Genomic DNA, 22,944 nt, shown 5'->3' with positions numbered 1-22,944 from the left:
ATTCTACCCAATGCTGTAAAAAGTGTGTCTGGTTTTTTTTGTTTGTTTTTGTTTTTCCCCCCTCTCTAAATTAATTTGTTTACTTAAGCTTTTTTTTAAAAGTGGAGCACATGTTTCTTTATGTTCTAATGATTGTAGGAATTACTGTTTTTCAGAGCTGAATGACTGACTCTTTCATTGTGCCGGTTATTTTCCGTTTGTAAAAACAAGCTGTCATCTAAATCCACGCTGTACCACGCTTGTATAACTGGTTGTTTTTCCCTAGCGAAATGCTTACACCGCATTAGACCTGAATTTGACTTTTCTGTATTCGGTACTTTGGCTGGGGTTAAGAGTGTTATGGAGGCACCGTGCTCAACAACTGGTATGTAATCAGAGCACAAGACAGTTTTTTCTGCTGTGCCTGATGGCAAACTAGAAGGAGATTATAACTGGTTGGAAGAATGGATGTTTTTAGGTGGTTCTGGTTTGCATCTTTGTTTCTAACCTGTGTTAAAAGGGTGTGCTTAGATTTAGTTTAGGGTGGATGCAATGAAGCATCAGAAATTATCTGAAGTTAGTATAAACTAGTAGAAGGGTGAAGTACTTATGGTGCTAGTGATGCCTGAAGAAGTTTTAAAGGATGGAACACTGGGAAACTTCTTATTTCTAAAAGGCAAGTTATCTCGACTCACATTTTTTGTGGCTGAAAAAGCGTGCTGGTTATGATTGAACAGTTATTACTGCTGGTTTTGGTTGGTGTCCCCAAAAACTTGCAACAGGCTCCCTGAGGTAATCTTAAAAAGTATTTTTTTCTTTTAAATGCTTAAAAAAAACCCACTCTCCTTTCTGTAAAGGTCTTTCTGATTCTGATGAGAATTGCAAGAGATTTATGGACAGATGCATGCCTGAAGCATTTAAAAAGGTAAGTAGGTGCAGTACACCAATTCAATGTTTTTTTGTGGTGTCCATGGTGGAAATAGTGTCTTGTACTGCAGATTTCAGAAACGGTGGTAACCAGTGCATAAGTTCTTAGACTAAAATCATACATAGACTTAGATTAAAGTCCTACAAAGTCCCAGTTCTGCAACCCTGGCCAATTCTGGCACATAGCTTTTGCTTTTTCTTTTCTTTTTTTTTTTTTTCTTCCTTAAATGAAGAGCTCCACAGTAAAGAGTGGAACCTAAAGAAAAGTTCAAAGGTCCTTGGATACAGCCATTAATGGCAAGTTCAAAGTCAGATTTCCTTTAACTCTATTCTTTCTGCTCCTGCTTTGAAGGATGGCTAAATTCTTTCTTACCTCTTTGCATGATCTCTTCAGAATTTGTCTTTCTTCTTAATGTTTAATGCCTAATGTGACTATCTGGCTGTTCTTCTCTGGGTTATTGTGAATTTTCTCTGCAGAGCTCCCCAAACCAATTTACTTCCAACTATTTTATCCTTTTTGGATACTGCCTAAATTTCTTGCTCAGTTTTTACACCATATCTATAAAAACATCTATACACTCTTTAAAAAGTTACGAAGTCCTAATCTTAAAATACTGAGAATATAAGTATATTTAAGGAAGATAGAAATTAAGGGAAAAATTATTTTTTCTATTTGGCTATTAGGGTAATAACTTTACGTACAATGCTTTTAAATCACTTGGTATTTTTTGCATATTAAATAAACAGTGTAGATTGACCCTCCAGAAGGATGATCTGTAGAAATCTAGGTTCAGAATGTGATGAATTAAAATTTGCTGAAATATTTGCAAGAAACTCTGTTTCTTAAAATGGTATAAAAAGTAATTGTATTTAAAGTATTAAGCATTTTAACTGCTTATGTTTTGACATAGCTAGCAGAAATTTGCAGATGGAGTCTTAATGTCCTTTATAAACAACCACATCAGATCAGATTTAAAGAATGTGTTTCAGTAGGTGGAAAAGCAACATTAAATGCCTCCCTCTTCAGGGTACATGTTCTTTGTTTTCCAATAGAACCTGCTCAATAAGTGTGAATTTGTAAATGGTTATTACAGCTGAATCAATGCAGCTTTGTGGCATGCCTGCGTGAAGATTTAATAGTTGTGTCTTCAATCTGCAAACAAATTATTTGCATACTAGTTGTTCTTTGCAAAGGTTACAGTCTTTACTAGTGCATGGAAATGGAAAACAGTTTGCTACATTTTATTTTCTGTCACAAACTGTGATTTAAGATGTTATTCAACAAAATTACAAATTTAATTAACTCTTAAGCCATTAGTGCAGGAAGAGCATCTGGAAAACACACCAGACAGTGTTTAGTACACTCTAAGGAAATATTTCCTCTGAAAACAGTCTCAGGGCTTGATAAATTTCTCATGTTTTGTGATTGTGGTCAAACTTTTTAAAAATTACTACTTTTTCTTTTTTTTTTTTTTTTTTTTTTTTTTTTTTTTTTTTTAAGCTGTTGACATCCAGTGCTGTTCACAAATGGGGAACTGAAATCCATGAGGGAATATACAACATGCTTATGCTGCTAGTGGACCTGGTTGCAGAAAGAGTAAAACAAGATCCTATTCCTGTGGGCCTGCTCGGTGTACTTACAATGGTATTTGACTCTTTGATGCAATTTCTAATATTTGGGTATTTGGTTTTTCATATTTATACTACTGCTGTTTTTTCTAACTATATTAAAGTTGTGGTATGTTGTCTTACAATCTGCAGCCATTGCTTGCTGCAGATTTTGAACATCCAGTGTGCAGTTCTTAAAGGGATGAGTGCTGTTCAAAACTCTTTAAAACTATCACTCTCCAAAAAAAAAATCACCTTTGCTTTCACTTCACTTCACTATTTATTTTTTTTTTTAAACTGGTACTTTGAGTTCATCTCCCCCTTTATACGACTGCCTGGCTCACATGGGTGTTGAATATTGTCTGTAAATGGAAGCTTCAGAATGCTTTGTACAGTGAGAACTGAGAGGCAGAAGAAGCAGAGGTCTTCTGTTAAACTTTGTTTTCTTTCAAGGCATTTAACCCCGACAATGAATACCATTTCAAGAATCGAATGAAGGTGTGCCAGAGAAACTGGGCAGAAGTCTTTGGGGAGGGGAACATGCATGCTGTCTCGCCCATATCTACTTTTCAGAAGGTGAGCATGGCCATGCCCTAAAACCTATTTTAGGGTAGATGTATTTGTTTCAGAAAAGATTGTTTGATTAGTAGGTATCCATAACACAAGAAAGTTTAAATGTCACCAAGAATTACAGCAAATAGATCTTCGGTATATGTTGGTCTGTAGAAATGAATTTGTCCTCTCAAATTTTGTCAGGTCTCTATTAGAGGCTGGATTTAGAAATTAGTGTACTTTCATATCTGAAGTACCACAACAATGATGGGCAGATCTGTTGTATGTAAGGACTGACATCTGTTTGACTGTTGAGTGTGAAATGACCAGAGTAACTCAAATTGTACAGTTCTAGCAGAGAATTCATGCTTTTGTGACTGCCAAGGATAGGATATCTTCAAGTCAGACATGCTAGCAAGGAGGCAGTTTTTGCACAGTCTTGTCGCAGTTGTTCCAGATGGGTGGGTCTAAAAAAGGAGCCTTGGTGGTGTTGATCTGTCCTTCAGGAAACAAGTTGATGGCCATAGAAAGAAAATTCTACATCTGCTGCCTTGGGAAAGGTTCTTTAGAAATGTTCCGTGCTGCTAATGTGCTATAAATACAGTTGCTTCTGAGTCAGCAGCCACAGTGCGTAGTGTTGCCACAGCACGTGGTCAGTGATGTCAAACAGAGTCCAAAAAAGGATGAAGCTAATGAGAACCTCCCAGAGCTCCAGCTACACGCTTAGTAAAAGAGCTGTTACAAATACATTGTTGTTTTCTTTGAAGTAATAGTGCATGCCTTTGGGTGTGGGTTAACGGGCTTAATGTCTGTCCAAATCTATGTTTCAGAAGACGAATGTTCAGCATTGATTATTGCAACTACTAACTTGTTAATATTTTAATTGTTAAAGGAACCTCATGGGTGGCTGGTGGATCTGGTAAATAGGGTATGTAAACGTAAACCAAGCAGAATTGTTATTTGTCACTTGAATTCGTTGTGCTTCAGAGGGATCAACTTCTTCCCCCCTCCCCATGACTTGTTTTTCCACTCTTCACTTTTGTGACAACCACAAAAAAAAAATAGTTTAAGATTTTAATCCTGCCTACATGTAGGGAAGGCAACTTGCTAAGTAAATAATTTTGAGTTACTGCATTCTACCTTAAGAACTTTTACCCTAACATGATATCTATGACTAGAGGAAGTCAAGAGCTCAGCTCAGGCTGCAGTGCTGTTTCCCAGTCAAACATCCTAGGCCAGTCAGCTGTTGCTATATGTGGTTTAGCTGTCTTCCCTATATCATTTTTTACCTAAGGCAGAGTTTCTAGCTTGATATTAAACTGGTAACAGGTATAATAGCATTCCCTAGTGTGCCCCTGAATTCCCACGAGAACATAAAGCTTATGTTGAATGCAATGTAAAGGATACTTGTTAGCGTACCAAGAACTCTCACTGGGGTATTTTCTATAAGAGCTTATTTAAAAAATAAAATACTTTAGATGACTAACATAATACTGATTATTTTGTTTCAGTTTGCAGAGTTGGGTGGATTTTCAGCAATTCAGTCCAAACTCAATTCAGAAGATATTGAACTTGGGGTAAGTTCATCTTCTGCCATGAGACCTCTCCCTTTCCGTTACACACTTCATGTGGAGCGTCCCTTTTGGCAGCGCTCTTACTTTTGCTTTGGTACCAGAGCAACATTCCCGCAGAGCCCTGGAGAAGTGCTGTCAGACTGGAGGTCAAATGAGGTTGTGCATAAGAATCCTGAGTGAAGAGCTTTTGAGACATCACAGAAAAGAGGAAGGATGAGTGTACCTTTCTGGCTAACGTTCAGCCTTCCAGTTACATGTCAATCAGTCTACTTTCACTGTAAATTCACATGTCCCTGTTTTTTTTTTTTTTACTTCAGCTGTAGCTGCATGTAGCTGCAAATGAATTTACTTCTGTCGTTTAGTATAGAAATCATTGTTTAACAAAAAAAATCCTTAGGAAGACAAATGCTGCCTAATCCTAAGCAATGTTTCAGCAGTTCTAAACTATTTTTGGTGACAAAGCCTGACTTGTTTATTGTTAGCTTCCTAACCTATTTTCAAGAGATTTCATAATCTTTCAAGCTTTGTAGAACAAGGAGACTAAGGGAAAACCATGTCGTTTAGAATCTTGTCCCTCAGTGTAAAATCAGTCTGCTTTCAGTGAAATACCATTTGGAGAGAACGCAGCTTCTTTTCTTGAGGTGTTGATACGTGCTACTTTACAAAGGGAGAGGTTCATATATGAGCGTGACAGAAGAATAAGGAAACTCTATTTATGTCTTGATACTGCAGTAGAAACATTGACTTTGTTTAATGACTAATAACTGCATGCTTAGAAGAGAAGTCTGGTTCAGTATCACCTCATTTAGGCCTTTGATTGCAGTGATGCACACTCAATTTCACAATTGTTGATCCAGCATAAGAAGAAACCGATTTTGATGTTATTTATTGGCAAACAAATGTCTTTGTGTTTAATTTCTTGATGATAGATATCACTTGAAAATCATAGAATCGTAGGATAATTTGGGTATATAATCCTAAATAGGGTTTGGGTAGTATAGGTGTATAGTTTGGGTAGAAAGTAAGTAAGGATAAAACTGTGCATTAACGAGATCTTGACATGTATATGACACATTTGCAAAAGCTTTCTCTCATTTAATGCTTTGGAGAAGAGATTTGCCATATGGCTTTAACCTTAAGTCTTGCATTCACACTTCTCATTCCTGTAGAGAGCAACCAAAATGTTATGTGTCCCTTTCCCTTTGCTTCTGTGACTGAAACAGGATTAGACAGAGAAGACTGAACAGACTAATGAGAGGACCAAGATTAATGAAAACTGGGAAGGCATTTTTTATTTCAGCAAAAATATATAACACATACTGTATGCTGTAGAGTAATTCTCTTCTCTGAACCATATGGTGTTGTAAAGGAGTTGCACAGCAAAATCAATTTGTAGCAGATGACTGGAAATTATCTTATGAGATAATTAATACTTATTCACCTTCGTTTGTCTCTTAAGGTATAGATCACTAGCTCTGAAAAGATCTCCTCTATGTGCACCTAAATGCTTGCTTTATTTCTTTCAGGCAATCTCTGCATTAGTTCAACCATTTGGAGTTTGTGCAGAATATCTTAACTCTTCTGTAGTACAGGTAAAATGTGTTTGTTATGAGTTCTTTTTAGCAAATAGCAAAGCCTTGACATGTGATGGTAGTAGTTTGCTCAAATTTAGATGGAGCTCTCTATGTCAAAGTAGATCTTGGGCAGTATGGAATCAGAAAGACAACTACATGAGAACTTGTTCTTTTTATCATAGGAATTTGAAAATCAGAGGACTGAAAATTAGTTTACAACTGTGCTGGTGTGAAACTGGTGACTAATTCAAAAAGCATTCAGAACTCACATTGTGGAAAGTGCAAGACTCATTTTGAGCATCCTGAGCGTGATGGACAGAGGGCTCAGACAATGTTCAGATTCATTTTCTAAGCACAATGATCTGTAGTAACTTATCTACATCTGCAACAGTGAGAAGCTTTGCCACTGCCATTAGTAAGATTCATCAGTGTAAAGCATGTGGGAAAAGAATCTAGCTTAATGGATGGATTTGGTTTTAAATTTAACTTTCTGGCTGAGATCAGGCACATAGATATGAGAGTTTACACTGGAAAAATTGTGATACAGGGAAAAAAAAAAATCACCATATTTGTAGATGCAGATATACCCCAGGCTACACACCTACACTCACTAACGAAAGCTATCGATTCAGCAAGTGACTGGAGGTCTTTATTTGATGAGGAGGTAGTTAAGCCACTGGGAGTCAGAGACATATGCATCTAATAACACATGCATTTTGAAAGAGCTCTTTCTTTTTTTTTTTATTTTAATAATTTTTTTTTTTATTATTGTGTGTGTGGTAGATGTTGCTTTATGTCTAAGATAATTGTGAGCTTTCAGCTATGTATTTCACTTTGCTGCGGCCAGATCTTCTGAGTAATTCATTTCAGGAAACATAAAATGATTGTCATGCCTTTTCTCACATCCTTTAGCCCATGCTGGATCCAATCATTCATAAAATGATTAAATATGTACAGAATGTAGAAGAGAAGGACTTGAAAGACAAGGTAATGTTTTATGTATTAAATATTTAGAAAGAACTTACTGTGTGTCTTGGAAATGCTGGTAATGTAGACTAGAACAATAGATTTTATTTTCCCTAGCAAAAATACAACCTGTTCTGAAATCTGAGAGACATAGAACAAAATACATCTACCCACTTCCATTCAATACCCTTTTCAGTAGATATCTGATGTCATGACCATTTTTAAAATATTTTGCTGCTGTTGCTATCAAATATGGTTTTGTTGGTCCCTTTCTGAAGTGTATGGAACGCTCACTTCTCTGACTGCAGTCTTGCAGTCTGCTTAATTCTTGTAACTTGTGTGCATATGACTGTTGCCTTAGCTCTTTATTTCTGAGAATTTGGTAGTTGTTGATAAAATGTCCGTGTAACTTGTGACTGCTTCCTGTATTACCCTGAATTTGGCGTTCAGCTCTATTAAATTTGTGAGTGTTGACTTTTTCCTTCGACTTATATTGTTAATTGTAAACTGGAAAGTATGCATAGGTTGTGTAACTACAGAGGAGCAACTTGGTGTACCAAATCTGTAGCAGGAGAGTCCACTTTAACCAAAAGTTTTGTTGTCTTAGAATTTCTAGTGTACAAGTAATACTTTCAGATGTACATGGTACTGCATTTCATAGATTAAACAATCTGTATTGGGTCACTAAACCTACTCTTTGTGAATCATTGAAGTCTGAAACAGAATAGCACAAATAGCAATGCTTTTATTCGTGTGGTTGGTTTGTTTGTTTGTTTTTGTTCTAAACAGAGACTGGTCAGTATCCCTGAGCTCTTGTCTGGTATCAAACTGCTGTGTATGCGCTTCCAACCTGATCTGGTAACTGCGGTAGATGACTTACGGCTGGACATTCTGTTGCGCATGTTAAAATCTCCTCACTTCAGTGCAAAAATGAATTCCCTCAAAGAAGTAGGTTTTCTTTTTGTATGTGTGTGTACATGTGCATGTGTGTAGGTGACGTGGGTTGTAAGTAAGTCATTGAAACCACAACCTTAAAGAAGAGATGGCACAGTATTTCCTGACAAATTATGTTGCCTTGGCAAAAGCTTGTTTGTAATAAAACCGAAAAATAAGTTAATATGACGACAGTTGTTTGTAGTATTAGTAGCCACTGCAAGAACCATGGCCTCCCAGTTAAAAAACAACTAGACATGGTTTGAACCTTTTCAAAATCTGCAATTTCAGATTGATTTGTAAGCAATGGTCTATGCTGTTCATTGAATGTTCACTCTGAGATAACTCTGATAGTTCAGAGCATCCCATGGGATATCCCTTTTTCTCTCCTCCTCTCATTGAGAGAAAAGAGGGGAAAAATCCAAACGGGACTTATTCCTAAATTAGTGTCTCAGTCCAGTTAGATATTACACGTACGTGGACAGTGTAGTAGCACCAAGAAGCTAGATTTTTATGGACCAGGGCTTTTTGTGCTGGAATCTTATATCTAAGCAGAAGAAGAAAATAGTTTATTTTTCATGGGAGTTGTGGTTTAAGTATAGAGGTGTTCGTTCATTTCTTCCTTCCAGAACTTGTAGAATTTAAGTGTCCGCAAAAAAGGTGCTTTTTTTTTTTTTTTTTTTTTTAGTAAGGTGTTTTACAGTCCCTCTTTTGTGCTTTTTGTTTCTTTATGAAGATTGGGATGTTAAACCTCATTGCTGTTTGATTCTTAATCATGAATGCCATGTACCCTTGGTGAAGTTATAAAAATGTGGCTTTTGAAGGCTTTAGCAGAAATGTACTCCTTCTCCCTAGCATGAGGAGCCTGTGTCAGTTCTTTATTATATAAAAATAGGACACTGATTTGAGTGTAACAAGCAGAAGCCTGAGATAACCTAGTTCTGGTATGTCTGTAGAAATATACCTGGCAGCACAGGCCAGATTTTCTGTGTCACACTGGAAATAAGAATCTCCTGCATCAGAGGCTGATGACAAGGAGGTGTTTCTGGTTAGGAATTTGCCTTTAAACAGCTTCTTAAAAACAAAAAAAACCTACAAAACAACCAACCAAAAGAAAAACCTGAAACCAACCAACCAAAAAAAAACCCCAAACACTCAAATATTTCAAATGCTCAAAATATTTCAGAATTAAGCCTTTTGAATATATTTTATTGTGTGGATGTATAATGTATGTGGGAATCACTGTTAGAATCTCACATTTTGCCATTTCTAGGTAACAAAATTAATAGAAGACAGCACTGTATCCAAGTCAGTGAAGAATGCAATAGATACAGACCGATTACTAAATTGGCTAGTAGAAAATTCTGTCCTGTCGATTGCTCTAGAAGGTAAGCACTTTCACAAAGACTTGGCATGTGCTTTGAATGTCTTAAATTTTTAAATTTCATCTGTCCCTTTCAATATATCTTAATGGAACACTATTAACAAAGGAGCTCAAGGTTTTTTGTCATCTTCGAAGGAGAGTAAGGAAAACCCTGCACATTCTACTACTGTACTCTAATTCTCTGTTTGACATCTGTGCAGATGTGTTCTGCTGTACCTGGGGTTTTTACTTTCAGTTTGTCTTTATGTTGTTAGTCCCAAGAAAAGAGAGTCTGGGTTTTTTTCCAAGTAGTAAGGCGCTGTAGATGTGAACTACTGTCAGATGTATGAAGTAAATAGAATAAAAATGGAAGGAGCCTTTTCTTTTTCTTTGAACTGATAGATTTGACTGTAACAGTAAAGAAAGAATTTTCAAATGAAAATAACTTTGTTTTCCTTTTTAAAAAAAACTTGTTCATTCTTATGCATTACTGGTTTAAATATATTAATTTAGTTGCCTTTCTTTGTGTCATAGGTAATATAGACCAAGCGCAATATTGCGATCGTATAAAGGGAATTATCGAACTGCTGGGCAGTAAATTGTCTTTAGACGAGCTCACTAAAATTTGGAGAATTCAGGTAAGCAATCAAAACTAGGCAGGTGCTGTTAGGCTGTCTTACAAAAGCAGACATGCTAGTGGTGGAAATTTTTTTTGTTTCATTTATAATACAGACGTCTCTATTGCAAAGTGGAGGTGTTGAGATTTTAACAGTATAATTAATACAAAGACTTTCTTCTGCTTCTTCCTTTACTATTTAAAATCAAGTTCTGGCAATTTTTTGTAACACAGCTGTTAAATCTTATGAAGAAGTTCAGTTATTTACAATGAGCGTTAAGGGGCTGCAAAAATAATTGACTTTGAATAAGAGTTTGTCAGCCTGAAATAGGTGATAGTGTTTGTCTAGACCAAAGATCGTGCCTAAGGGTACTATTTTTAGTGGCTGGAGGTATGAATTTGAATGCAGCTCACAATGTGACTTTAAAGAGAGTGAGCTCAAACTCCATGAATTCTCATTTCACTTCCTGTACACACTTACCATTGACGGACAAGTCATCATTTCACATTCACTTTATGTATATTCAACTTATCACTGTGTAGGAAAGGTGATTTGACTGGTTAATGCAAATGACATGGAAATTTTGACCAGAAATGTAATCTTCCACTGCAGGAGATGGTTTTCTTCTCTGTCGAAATGTTGAAGGTTTAGAATAAACTCATTGGATGCTGTCAGATCCGCAGTAGGTGCGGGCATGCTAGCAAGTCTTGCATGCTTAGTAGAGCTAAAGTATGATTCAAGCTTGCTCACTTTTGTTCTTTAATAAAATGCAATACTTCCTCCTCTCTTTTGGCTGTTGTTACCATGGTGCTCCCTTCAGTGTGGGAGGAGATCTCGTATTGCTTACTTTTGAGTAAATCCTTAAAGAGTGTCAGGGATGGAGCACTCCACACATGACCTTAACCAAGCAGTAGGAACGGTGATGTTTGCGTTGCTGGCACCACACCTTACACCAGTGTGTGCCATTGCAGCATCTGGGAGCTGCTGTAATAATGGCAGACTAACTTGTTCTTTCCTGCTTTAGAAATACTTCCAAAGACATCTCTGCCTCTGACGTGAGCAGCAAAGACAGTTATTCTTAACTTCTGTTTCTAACAAAAGCTGTTATTCTTTCTCGTTAGTATGAATGGTAGGATAATGCTTACATGAAGATTTTTCTGTCTCATTTGGGATGAAGACCTACCTTTGTGTGTTTTCCTTCCTCTTTTCCAGTCAGGACAATCCTCCACTGTGATTGAAAACATACATACCATTATTGCTGCAGCTGCTGTGAAGTTTAGCTCTGATCAGCTCAATCATTTATTTATCCTAATCCAAAAGGTACGTTTTCACATGAATTTACATTCCTTAGGAAGAGAATTGATGAGATACACTTGTGCATCTAGCCTGACAAAAAGGCAAATGTCTTGAATACATTTATGTTTTCTATTAAAAATGTAAATATAAAATGGACTGTAAATTAACACTTTTACTACTGATTTTTTTTTTCTTTCTGTTAACCCAAAAGCCTGATCTGCTACTGGCACTGCTAAGTAACTTAGAATTTAAGTACATTATATAGGCAGTGCTAAGGTACTTTAAAAGTGAGATTTTATCATTATATTTCTAGTTTATATTTTAAAAAAGAGTTGAGCAAATTAGTACTGTAGCTCCTAGTAACAAAAATAAGAAAATATGCATGGTGGAAACATACTTGTTTGTATTTTTATTTTCCTGCAGTAAAACAATTGTAAATTGTATTTTTGTGTACACTTGAGACCTAACAGACTGACAGTGCTTGCTGCTATAACAGTGAACTTTATTTCTTTGCCACACAGAGCTGGGAGACAGAGAGCGATAGAGTGCGACAGAAGCTGTTGAGCCTGATAGGGCGCATTGGTCGAGAAGCACGGGTGGAGACAACCACTGGAAAGGCATGAGAATATAAAATAAAATATCTCCTTTTTTTTTTTTTTTTTTCCTCCTTTTTTTTTTTTTTCTTCCCCGTTCCTCTTTGTTAAACATAGCCTGTCTCTGTACTTCCTAGGTCCTGACTAATCTTGTACTTCTTTGTCTAGGTTCTGGAGGTGCTTTGGGAGCTAGCTCATCTTCCAACACTACCATGTAGTCTTATTCAGCAGGCCTTGGAGGAACATCTGACAATCCTCAGTGATGCCTATGCAGTGAAAGAGGCAATCAAGAGAAGCTACATCATCAAATGCATAGAGGATATCAAGAGGGTTGGTTTATTATTTTACCTTTTCCAAAATGAAATCATATCTAGCCTTGATGTTGTTCTTTCTTTCAAGATGCACAAATTGCGTGTCCCATCTGTAAGTTCTTACCTTGGGGAGTCCACAAAAGGGGTAGGCTTTGTGTGAGCCCTTTTGTTGACCATGAGACTCATAGTAAGTCTCTTGCCTTTGTTTTAAGCAAATTTTCAGCACAAGGAGTGATCAGTTTATGGGAAACTACCAGGATGGGCCCAAGGTTAGAATTTGCAAATGGAACCACTATAAAGGTATGTCAGTATTTTAACTGTCCCTTTCATGTGAAAGCCTAGGTTAGTTTTATTTGAATTAAGCATGTGTTCTGGCATGGCCGTTAAGTCTCCAAATGCAAATCGATATTTAAATCATAGTGGGTTTGTATTTTAATAAAATACTTTAAACTCTTTTCATCTAACATAAAGAAGCCATTCCCGCAGCTGATTGTGCTAAGGTGTTTCCTGGCAGCAGCGGAGATGTGCATGGCTTAAAAGACTGCATATACTCTATCCTGCGCTGTTCACGTAGCAGGCAGTTTTTCTTGAGGTCTCCCGGAATGCTCCTGTCATCTTTTTTTCAGTCTAAAGTATACCCATAAATAAAGAAAAAGGCTTGTACTTTTTTCATTCATTTGTTTCATGGTAAATTAAGTCTTGTCTGTGTTGCAGTATCTGTAGAGGATTTTAATTGCTTAGGAGGCATAGTATGTTGCTTCTGGATATTGATCGTACTTCTTTCGTCTGTGTGTTTGTGAATATGAATTTCAAACTTTGAGTTCTCAATCCCTGTGAAACTTGCAGTCCTTTCTTTTGGATCTTCTCTCATCCTTTCCTGCTCTTGCATTTCTTTTTAATTATGTTCTGGCAAGGGCCTTAACAGAGGTGCTGCACTGGGGAACACTAAAGGAAAGCTATCATTGTAGACTGGAAGGGATTGGGGTCACCGTACAGCAGATGTTTAAAAATCATCATTTTCTTATTTTTCTTCATTAGGGGAAATGAAGACATAAACTGGGAGGGAACATGGTATTAGGGCAGCATTCTCAAATAGATGAGGAAGTCTTCAGTAGCGAGCTCTCTGTTACGGGCAGGTTACTTTAATCTCTCTAAGTCTGTTACTGGTATTGGTTGTTGTCAGTATTTAAACCAGACATCACTTCTCTGAACAAGCAACCTCAGTACTGGTTTGTGTGGTCAAACTTTACAGAACATGAAGCCTCCCAGAAAAGTGATGAGCAGTTCTAACAATGAGGTAGGAGGGTTATTCTTTGTAGGATCTCTTTCAAAATGCAGCTTAAGTATCCTTTGCTTCCTATCAGAGGGCTCCTTGCAGCACCAATCAGAAATTTCTTCTTGCCTCTTAACCCTCAGTAGTATTTCAGGTTCTTTCTTCTAGAATTCTTGCTTAGCAATAAGTAACATCATTGGACTGGATTTGCCCTTTTATGCCCTAACAGGCCTGCTTCATCTCCTGTAATTGAGGAAGGTGGTGGTTATCATCTCTTCCTGGCACAACTGAGTTCTTTTTATCTATTTAATTTGCATGTTCTCTAGCAAGGAGGTGCTACTTTGGGCTTAATAATAAGGATATCAAAATGGCATATGTGTGTGTCAAAGGACTTCTTGTAGAAAGTGAAAAAGGGCACCGTGAGCGTGTTTGGAAAGGGACCAGCAACGAGTAACTGAAGCCTGCAGAGCTAGTAACTGTTGTCTTGAAACAGCAGCGTTAATAGAAATTGTTAGGCTTCTAGGAGTCTAAGAGGAAAATTAATCTGATATTGAGCATGTACACACGTGTAATTGTTTTTACCTTTCCTACTACTAGTCGTCCCAGCACAATAATCCTCAGTTTGTGTGGGTGGTGCCAGCATTACGTCAGCTCCATGAAATCACACGTTCGTTTATTAAGCAAACTTACCAAAAGCAAGACAAGGTAAGAATATATGCTGAGATGATTTTTGAAGCCCTTGTTATGTCTGTGTGGCTCTGCTTCTGTAGAACACAGAAGTTTGAATTTAGAAGTGAGAAGAAAAATAAATAAATAAATAGATAAATAAACTCTTTGACAGGTACATTGTAGTGATGTAACAATAAAGAAACTGTTCAAGTAGAGATGCTGTGTTGTGTGCTGTCCACTTGTGCGTGCATGTGTGTATATATATATATGTATAAATCTGTTTGCTGTGTCAGGGCTAATTTATTTTATTCTCAGCTTTTTGTAGAATAATTAACAGGCATGCTTCTGTTAAGAAGTGAACAATGGCTAATGTTTAGACCAGCTGTTTTGTAATTGAATTGACATTGACTCTTGGAAAACAGACTAAAATACCAGCAAGTCACATGTGTTTGTTGTACAGTGGCTGAGTAGAGGTGTGGGACTTTGTTTGCAATCTGCAGCACGTGTATTTTAGCACATGCTGAAAATGCTAACGTCGGGGGGCTTTGGATGCTTGGAAAGGATACAGCTGATTCTGAGGGGGGAGTGTTACTCCTTCTGATAAGAAACACGTCTGTAGAAGCTGTGTGCACGTGCCTGTTTATGTATTTTCTTGAAAACCTCTTTTCTCAATGGTGATTTTCTTGGTTTTTTTTCTTGTTGTTTTTTTTTTTTTTTCGCCAAGAGCATTATTCAAGATTTAAAGAAAAACTTTGAAATAGTGAAACTGGTGACAGGAAGTTTAATATCATGCCACCGTCTGGCTGCATCTGTGGCAGGTCCAGGAGGGCTTGTTGGAGCAACGTTAGTGGATGGCCGATACACATACCGGGAGGTACTGAACCCTGATTTTCTTACTACCAAAGGTTTTTGAAAACATGATATAGTGTATCACTGACCAACTTGTGTAAGCTTAGGTGATGTTTCATTTTGGAAATTCACTGGTATGTATGTTCTCTCTGGTGAATAATTATGCTAGTTTTGATTTGTAGTTCTGACACTTACCTATTAGGGCTTGTTGGAGCCTTGTTATTCTATAATAGAACAAGGGTGGGCAAACATCGTGATCTACAAGTTTCTTGGCAAAGCCTTTAACTGGTTGAGAGCTAGATCTCCCCACCCCAAGACCTCCTGTCTCCAAGCTTATGCAGCTTCCAGCTTCTCCCCCAGCTTCAGTTCAGCGACCCTTGTAGAGACTACACCTTTGAATTGGTGTGAAGCTCTTGAAACCTGAAATAGATTTGCTAGTTAGACATACAGAGAGATAGCTTTTACCAGTTTGTCGCTAAGGTTTTGATAATGATTTCTGCCACACTAGTTGTGACTTAGTAACTAGGGTCAAATAATAGCAATATCAGAAAAGTAATAGCAAATCCAAGGAGACTTCAATGTTCCTTTTTAGAAAGATAATAAAAAAAGAAATAATGTTAATAATTATGTAAAATAGAAATAAATCATACTGCAGAAACAATTTCTGTTTTCCAGGCTTTGCAAACTGTACTATTATTTGACAACTAAATTTGCAGAAAATAAAAAGAGTGCTCAGGGTTCTTGTTTCAGAAAGACCATTATTAAGTTTGACTTTTTGTTTCTTCTTTCTCAGTATTTGGAGGCACATCTAAAATTTTTGGCATTTTTTCTACAAGAAGCCACCCTTTATTTGGGCTGGAATCGTGCCAGGGAGATCTGGGAATGCCTTGTAACTGGCCAGGATGTTTGCGAGTTAGATCGAGAGGTAAGAAAAATTTGAAAAGTTGGTGTCTGTGGTTGGAGAGTGAATCTTAGTGGATCGTGAATAGCACATGTATTTGTTGAGACGTGAAACATAAGTAGCAAATGCAAACTAATAAGGGATTTATATGCTTTGTATGAGCTAATGGAGCCACTGTTACATGGTGACTGATGACTGGGATGCTCTTTTAACATTAAATTTGGCTGAAGGAGGAACATTGGCCAGGAGGTTAGTTGCAGGTGTATGGATGCTGATTTGAAAAGGGGTACGTGCAAGTCTGCAGAGTCATATAAGAGACATTCAGTGTTATTTGGGTGAGAGATGATGATGAAGTACCCTAATGCTGCAATACAGTTTATGTGTGGGGTTACTAGGAGAGGAGATTTTGAACCTCTTACTGTAGATGAAACTTCTGTAAAGGAGTTACTGTAGTAGCTGACGTAGTTTTCCAATGCTGTATAAAACTAATATTTGCCATGACAGTGGGATAAAAATAAATCTGCCTTTAATTTACAGATGTGCTTTGAGTGGTTTACAAAAGGACAGCATGATCTAGAGAGTGATGTACAGCAACAGCTCTTCAAAGAGAAAATTCTTAAACTGGAGTCATATGAAATTACTATGAATGGTAAGAAAGTGGCTTTGGTCAACAGATTTGGTTTTGAAGTACGGACTAGAAATTTGCTTCCTAAGCCTTCAAATTAAATATCCAATATATTAAATATCCATATAATAAAGGGTTCTTTTTCTATCGTTTCGAGTTTTCATAGTTGTAGGGGAAAAAGGTCATCTCCTGTATTTGATATCTTCATTTTTTCAGAAAAGCATAGAAGCTTAGCCTGACCTGAATAGAAAGCTTGCACCTTTTTTCACTTTCAGGTTTTAGTTTATTTAAGACTTTCTTTGAAAATGTGAACCTGTGTGACCATCGACTAAAGAGGCAAGGAACTCAATTGGTGAGTCTTCTGGCAAGTTCATTCTTCTATACTGCCTCTGACATCTCGGGGATAGGAGGAAGTGAAACAAGGATTCTTTAGCAGCTGTTTGACGTGGTTGTGTCTGTATTAATATGCAGATTGTCCTTCTGGCGTCAACATTGTTAAGTTCTGAAGCTAAAACTCCAGACTTACAACAGTTAAAATTCAGCAATGGGTAGCTGGAAGCTGGTATGTAGCTTCTAAAACTTGCAGGAGGAATGAGTGTACTACTTTTTAAATTAATAATCATGAGTTCTAGTGTGCGTTTTTTGCTTCTCTCTAGTGGGGAAAGATTATTTTTTTTCTTTACAAGAAGCTTATATTCAAATTCTGACCTACAGTAATATTTAACTCTATGATCCTTCAACGTTTTTGTTAAATTAATGGTTATATGTTAAGTAGTTCTCCGTAGGCATTTTAGATCTTTATCACAGAGAGTTAACTTTAAATTAATAATTTTTTGCCAAGTATCATGGTAGGCTTTGTGATGATTTATTATGTGGTTAGTTACTACGTTGACCTTTGCGAAACAAATTTAATTCCTAATTAAATTTCTCCATGCTTTTGAAGGTTTTAATTTTTCAGTTGGCTTGACTGAGAGTGTTCTTTGGAACTTGTTTATTCACCTGTAAACAAATTATTTTTTTCTAATATAAATATACAAATCCACAGCTATTGATTTCACTTTGCACTGTGCCAAAGCTTGACATGTTGGAAAAGAAAATTTTTACGATTCAGGCAAAAGATACTTTTCCAGCAGATGGAAGACTATTTTGTTCCCACAGTTCAACTGACTATTGTGGAAGAAATCCAGTCATGTTTTACTGCTTTTCTTTCTTGTGTAGAGTGTAGAAAAATTGGAATTAATAGGAATGGATTTCATTTGGAAGATTGCAATGGAGTCACCTGATGAAGAAATTGCCAATGAAGCTATTCAGTTGATAATAAATTACAGCTATATTAATCTAACTCCTAGATTGAAAAAGGTGGGTGCGTATTTGTACACGGAGGTGCTTTGACGTTCATAAAGCCTTGATATTCTGCATGTTAAAATGTGTCATTTGTTGGATTCTGTTGGTTTATGAGTAATTCCCATGATTTCGATTAAAGTTCTGATTCATTTGTACCTTTTATCTTTAGGATTCAGTATCACTGCACAAGAAATTCATTGCTGATTGCTACACACGATTAGAGGTAAAGGACAAATTTTAATTGTTCTTGTACCTACATCCTCTTTTCAGTTTTGCATCTTATAATTACCGTAATTGACTATGGTAATTATGTTTATGGAAAAAAAATTCCTTCCACAAGTATTTCTTGTCCTCTTAGCTCTCCAGAACATGCTAATTGTCCATGTAAACCAGTGCTTATACTCTGCTTTGTATTCTAGGCAGCCAGCTCTGCACTCGGTGGCCCAACGTTAACACACGCTGTCACGAGAGCCACAAAAATGCTTACAGCAACTGCTATGCCTACGGTAGCAACATCCGTTCAGTCTCCTTACAGGTGGGCCTGCCTTTAAAAGAATTAATATGACAGTAGACATTTGCTCCCAGCTGCTTCCCACATGATTTTGAGTGCTAATTAAAATTCTCAGCATTAGTAGTTGTATATTGTGGTGGTTTCTCAATTGAATATTACAATTACAATGCAATTTGAGTTCCAAAGAGACTGAAAAACCTATATTTTAAAAAACAAACCAACCCAGCACACCTCCTCTGACCCCCCAAAAACCAAAACCAACCAAAAAAAAAAACTGCAAAAACCACCAAAAAACCCCACAGACTATTACCAGTCTATTAGTCATGTAATGTTGCTGAGGCAGTGGGGTTTGGTTTTGTTTGGGGTTTTTTTTTAAGGTGGGGAGTGGGAAGAGAAAAGCCTGGTTTTTCATCCTGTAGCTTAACTTACGTGTAACTAAATGTATGTAGCTTAAGTATATGAGTGCAGGATAGGACCTTTAGAAACATGAAGCTGCTTCTGAAGCTGGCTGCATCTCAGCAGTGTAACACAAGCTTCTTGGCCTGTTTTCCTAGTTAATTTCAACTGAATTAACTCCAAGTTTAAGGGGTTGTATTTGAAAACAGCTAATTAATGGTAGTTGCCCATGGGCGTTGAAAATTAATCTCTGAGACAAATTACTCTTGTTTTCAATGTTTATCTCTAGGTCAACTAAACTTGTAATAATTGAGAGACTACTGCTGTTGGCAGAGCGTTATGTGATAACAATAGAGGTAAGATATGTGATTTCTTACTAGGCAAGGCTAAGAATACAATTTCCAATACTTTTAAAAATAGTAGAAGTTATTTAAACCTACCCAACTCTAGTAACTTTGTTACACACCATCATAGAAATGTCTTTGTTTTCAAGCGTGGTGTTTGCTGTCATTCTTCTCTTCCTGTAGGACCTTTACTCTGTCCCCCGAACTATTCTACCTCATGGTGCCTCTTTCCATGGACATCTTTTAACACTTAATGTTACATACGAGTCTACCAAAGATACCTTCACCATAGAGGTATGTGTGCACAGGTTACGTGGGTCGTGCCGTGTTGATCACGTAGCTGCTCTTGGGGGTTTTTTGATGCCTGGACTGAACAGAGTAAGCTGGTTTTAAGGACTCCAGTCAACTTGAAAACTCCATTTGAAAACGTTAAAGCATGCATAAGGCTACTGTAGTGGAAGTGTCTGTAGACTAAATGTATTTTTGGTTATCGTTCTGGAATGGGAAAAAGAAGTTGTTTGCTTACTGTCCAGTGATGGAGCATTTCTACTGCTGTCCTACCCTGTCAGTCTCTTTTGTGGGCAATAGCTTTACCGGCCTGTGCTGGGGAGCAGGAAGACTGTAATGGAAGATTTTTCTTTTTTTCTCTTGGAATCTACTGCTTGAGCAGACTTACTGAACCAGTGTCATTTGATTTTGCAGGCTCATAGCAATGAAACTGTAGGAAGCGTCAGGTGGAAGATAGCAAAGATGTTGAATTCACCTGTGGATAATATACAGATATTTGCCAATGACAGCCTGGTATGTTAACTACAAAGAATTCTAATTCTTTGTGAAATTGAGCCTCTTTTCCATAACTAAATGAAAATATTATCTTGCAGTTAACTGTAAACAAAGACCAGAAACTGCTCCACCAGCTGGGCTTCTCTGATGAACAAGTCCTTACAGTAAAAACATCAGGAAGTGGGACTCCATCTGGGAGCTCTGCAGATTCCTCAACCAGTTCCAGCAACAGCGGCAGCGTGTTTAGTTCATCCTATGCAATGGAACAGGTACAGCATAATAGCCTGAAACCTTCCCTCAGATTTTTCCTGGAGGCGGAATGTTTAGGGGGGACGCAACTGGGATGGAAGAGGTACAATAAGACGAGACAGAAGGTGTTCACATCAGCTTGAGTATCCAGTCTTTAGTAGTCTGGTTTTCCTTCCACACTGCAATTGAAACAAAGCATTTAAATACCCAATTGCCTTATGCATGCAGATTGGACTTTAAAATCTGTATTCTGTTGCCTGTTGTAGCCTGCTTGGTGTTTATTAGTCTCTGCAGGGTCTGTTAAACAAACAAGAGCCATATGATTTCACTTTGAGATTGTGTATTTGTCGAGGGGAGAGATTTCCAGATTTCCACTATCAATAAAGCTGCAGTATGAAAATAAACTAAGAAGCATCAACTAGTGTGTTCACACCACTCCTGGTCTGCTTTGTATGTCAACCCTAACTAGCAGCTGACTTCAAAAATTGATTGTTAAAGGGGAAGTGGAGTAATGTAAAAATTCAAATGTTGTCTCAGTCTGTGAAGTAGCTGGGATTTCTACAGGCAAGGTTAATATCTGGGTCAGTTGCCTCAGGGAAGAGCTCTCTTAAATTACTTGCAACAGAGAGGGGAGAAAAAGACCTTTGTATTTCTGCTTAATTCTCAGGAGAAATCCCTCCCTGGAGTAGTCATGGCTCTCGTGTGTAATGTGTTTGATATGCTTTACCAGCTTGCCAATCTAGAGGAGCCAAGGTAAGCAAACTCAATGGTTATTAAATATTGTGTAAAAGCTCACACTGCAAAGTTTGAACAGCTACTTACTTCTCCGTATGTAGGCATCCACCAGGCCACATTGTGGCTGAGCCCTATTTTGCGCAAGTAACTTCTGCTAACTTTTCAGGATAACGGTGCGAGTGAGGAAACTTCTGCTCTTGATTCCCACGGACCCAGCTATTCAGGAGGCTCTTGATCAGCTCGATTCCCTGGGAAGGAAGGTATGGATTAAACAATAACTAATCTTGGTGAGCTTAATGAAAAGGACTTTACTTACCAGGGTTCTTAAATTCCCTGTCAGATTATAATCTGTGAAGGTTTTGAAACTACTGCAAAATAATGTTCATTTGGAGGATTATTGACTTATTTCCAAGCAGCTGGAGGTGAGAGGGTTATTACAAAATGTGGTAGCCTCAAGATATTTTTTTTTGTGGCTTATTCCTCCTAGAAAACGCTGCTATCAGAATCAAATTCTCAGTCTTCAAAATCTCCATCCTTGTCTTCAAAACACCAACATCAGCCCAGTGCTAGTTCAATACTAGAAAGTCTTTTCAGATCTTTTGCTCCAGGCATGTCCACCTTCAGAGTGCTCTACAATTTAGAGGTAAGAAAACAAATTTACTTCTTTCTACTTGTGTTTGAGTGCTAAGGTTTAAGTAGTTCTAAGTTTCTTGGGCAGGAGTCCACCATGACAGGGTTATTGTGCAAAATGCAAATGCCATGTCGTAGTCTGCTTTTATGTATGTGGTAAATTCTGCACAGAACAAAAGGGGTAAAAAATTGCCCTCTGGAGATTTTACTGTGAAGCCCTCTTTTTGTGATTTGCAAGGTGGAAGGAGTATTCTGAAGTAAGTGGAGAGGAGCAAAGAAACAAAATCCTTACTGTTTAGGTAAAATTTCGGCTTCAATCTCCAGAAATTCTTGAGTATGTAATTTTTAATATATATTTTTTTAAAATATAAAAGCTGACTCTCTTAAAAACTAATGGGAGCTGTTGTTTAGTTTGATTAGTTTTGCTTGATTCAATTTGAAAGAAAAAAGAATGCTAACTTCCCTTTTATATAAGTCTACCATATTCTGTCTGTAGAGGGTAAGGAGGAATATTTTTGAGGAGCCTTCAGCTGTGAAGAATTTTCACTATCCAAATGTGCAGGGCTTTTACCCGGAAGCTTCTGGCCTGTTTTAACTGTGTGTGTAAAGTGAGTGGAATACGTATAGTTTTTTTACTCCTAAGTATTCTCCTAAGTTCTTAAGCCAAAACACTGGATTGGACCCTGTGAAAGGTTCTTTCCAAATGTTCTGTGCATGGATTTTAAAGAGTGTAAGAGAGTTCAGCTGGTGTGGTTGTTAGGACACTGTGATCTGCACACACTAGGAAGCTGGACAGTTTCTAGTTCTTCTCACAGGTCCCACTGTTTATAGTGACTCATTAAAAATATGGTTTGAGCAACTTGATGTTGGAGGACCAGTTGCCAGCAGCTCAAAAACAGTGGACAAAGTTATTCTCTTTCATTCCTGGTGTGTGGCAGGATTACTGTAGGAATTTTCTTGTAACTGCTTTCCTTTGGGTTTCTGCAGTCTTAATGTTGGCTCTTTGTCTTCCTACACCATCATCACACCACGGCATTAGAATTTCCCTCTTTTCTGTACAGCTGGAATGAAAGATATTTGATGACATCTTTGCAATACGTTGACAAGTTCTACAACTGAAAGCAAATGGTTTAGCACATCACAGCAAGGGTATCTTGTTGAACTGGCAGCTTATATCACAGTGTTACAGTTATCTGCTGCTTCTGTGCCAGAGAAAATAATAAAAGCAAGTAATAAATTGCTTGCTTTTCTGGCAAGGGATAAGAAGTAGTAAATTGGATTAGATGTGCAGATTATATGAGTGGACTTGTTTCTCAAGTCCATTCAAGTCAAGTGGAAGATT

The 22,944-nt window shown here is 37.4% G+C and overlaps 1 protein-coding gene across 3 annotated transcripts in view; it reads left to right on the top strand.

Moving 5' to 3' along the window:
• Positions 1-22,944, top strand: part of USP24 (ubiquitin specific peptidase 24) — a 63,242-nt gene that overhangs the window by 12,486 nt on the left and 27,812 nt on the right. For 2 of the 3 annotated variants that reach the window (XM_086754136.1, XM_086754135.1), the window contains exons 3-31: positions 837-904; positions 2,408-2,551; positions 2,968-3,090; positions 3,959-3,994; positions 4,578-4,643; positions 6,167-6,232; positions 7,127-7,201; positions 7,970-8,128; positions 9,387-9,501; positions 10,011-10,114; positions 11,306-11,413; positions 11,911-12,006; positions 12,151-12,312; positions 13,546-13,590; positions 14,164-14,271; positions 14,960-15,109; positions 15,878-16,009; positions 16,523-16,634; positions 16,886-16,962; positions 17,829-17,969; positions 18,124-18,177; positions 18,374-18,489; positions 19,151-19,217; positions 19,389-19,499; positions 19,908-20,006; positions 20,087-20,257; positions 20,905-20,990; positions 21,139-21,232; positions 21,460-21,615. In XM_086754136.1, the coding sequence (XP_086610262.1) occupies positions 837-904; positions 2,408-2,551; positions 2,968-3,090; positions 3,959-3,994; positions 4,578-4,643; positions 6,167-6,232; positions 7,127-7,201; positions 7,970-8,128; positions 9,387-9,501; positions 10,011-10,114; positions 11,306-11,413; positions 11,911-12,006; positions 12,151-12,312; positions 13,546-13,590; positions 14,164-14,271; positions 14,960-15,109; positions 15,878-16,009; positions 16,523-16,634; positions 16,886-16,962; positions 17,829-17,969; positions 18,124-18,177; positions 18,374-18,489; positions 19,151-19,217; positions 19,389-19,499; positions 19,908-20,006; positions 20,087-20,257; positions 20,905-20,990; positions 21,139-21,232; positions 21,460-21,615 (3,041 nt within the window). The remainder of the gene's footprint in view (positions 1-836; positions 905-2,407; positions 2,552-2,967; positions 3,091-3,958; positions 3,995-4,577; positions 4,644-6,166; positions 6,233-7,126; positions 7,202-7,969; positions 8,129-9,386; positions 9,502-10,010; positions 10,115-11,305; positions 11,414-11,910; positions 12,007-12,150; positions 12,313-13,545; positions 13,591-14,163; positions 14,272-14,959; positions 15,110-15,877; positions 16,010-16,522; positions 16,635-16,885; positions 16,963-17,828; positions 17,970-18,123; positions 18,178-18,373; positions 18,490-19,150; positions 19,218-19,388; positions 19,500-19,907; positions 20,007-20,086; positions 20,258-20,904; positions 20,991-21,138; positions 21,233-21,459; positions 21,616-22,944) is intronic. The other variant, XM_086754134.1, reaches the window with a different exon arrangement.

This window comes from Chlamydotis macqueenii, chromosome 8, assembly GCF_036417535.1.
Source record: "Chlamydotis macqueenii isolate bChlMac1 chromosome 8, bChlMac1.mat, whole genome shotgun sequence".
In the NCBI taxonomy this organism is placed as follows: domain Eukaryota; kingdom Metazoa; phylum Chordata; class Aves; order Otidiformes; family Otididae; genus Chlamydotis; species Chlamydotis macqueenii.
Note: the sequence above shows the minus strand (reverse complement) of the source record. Positions and strands in the feature narration are given on the sequence as shown.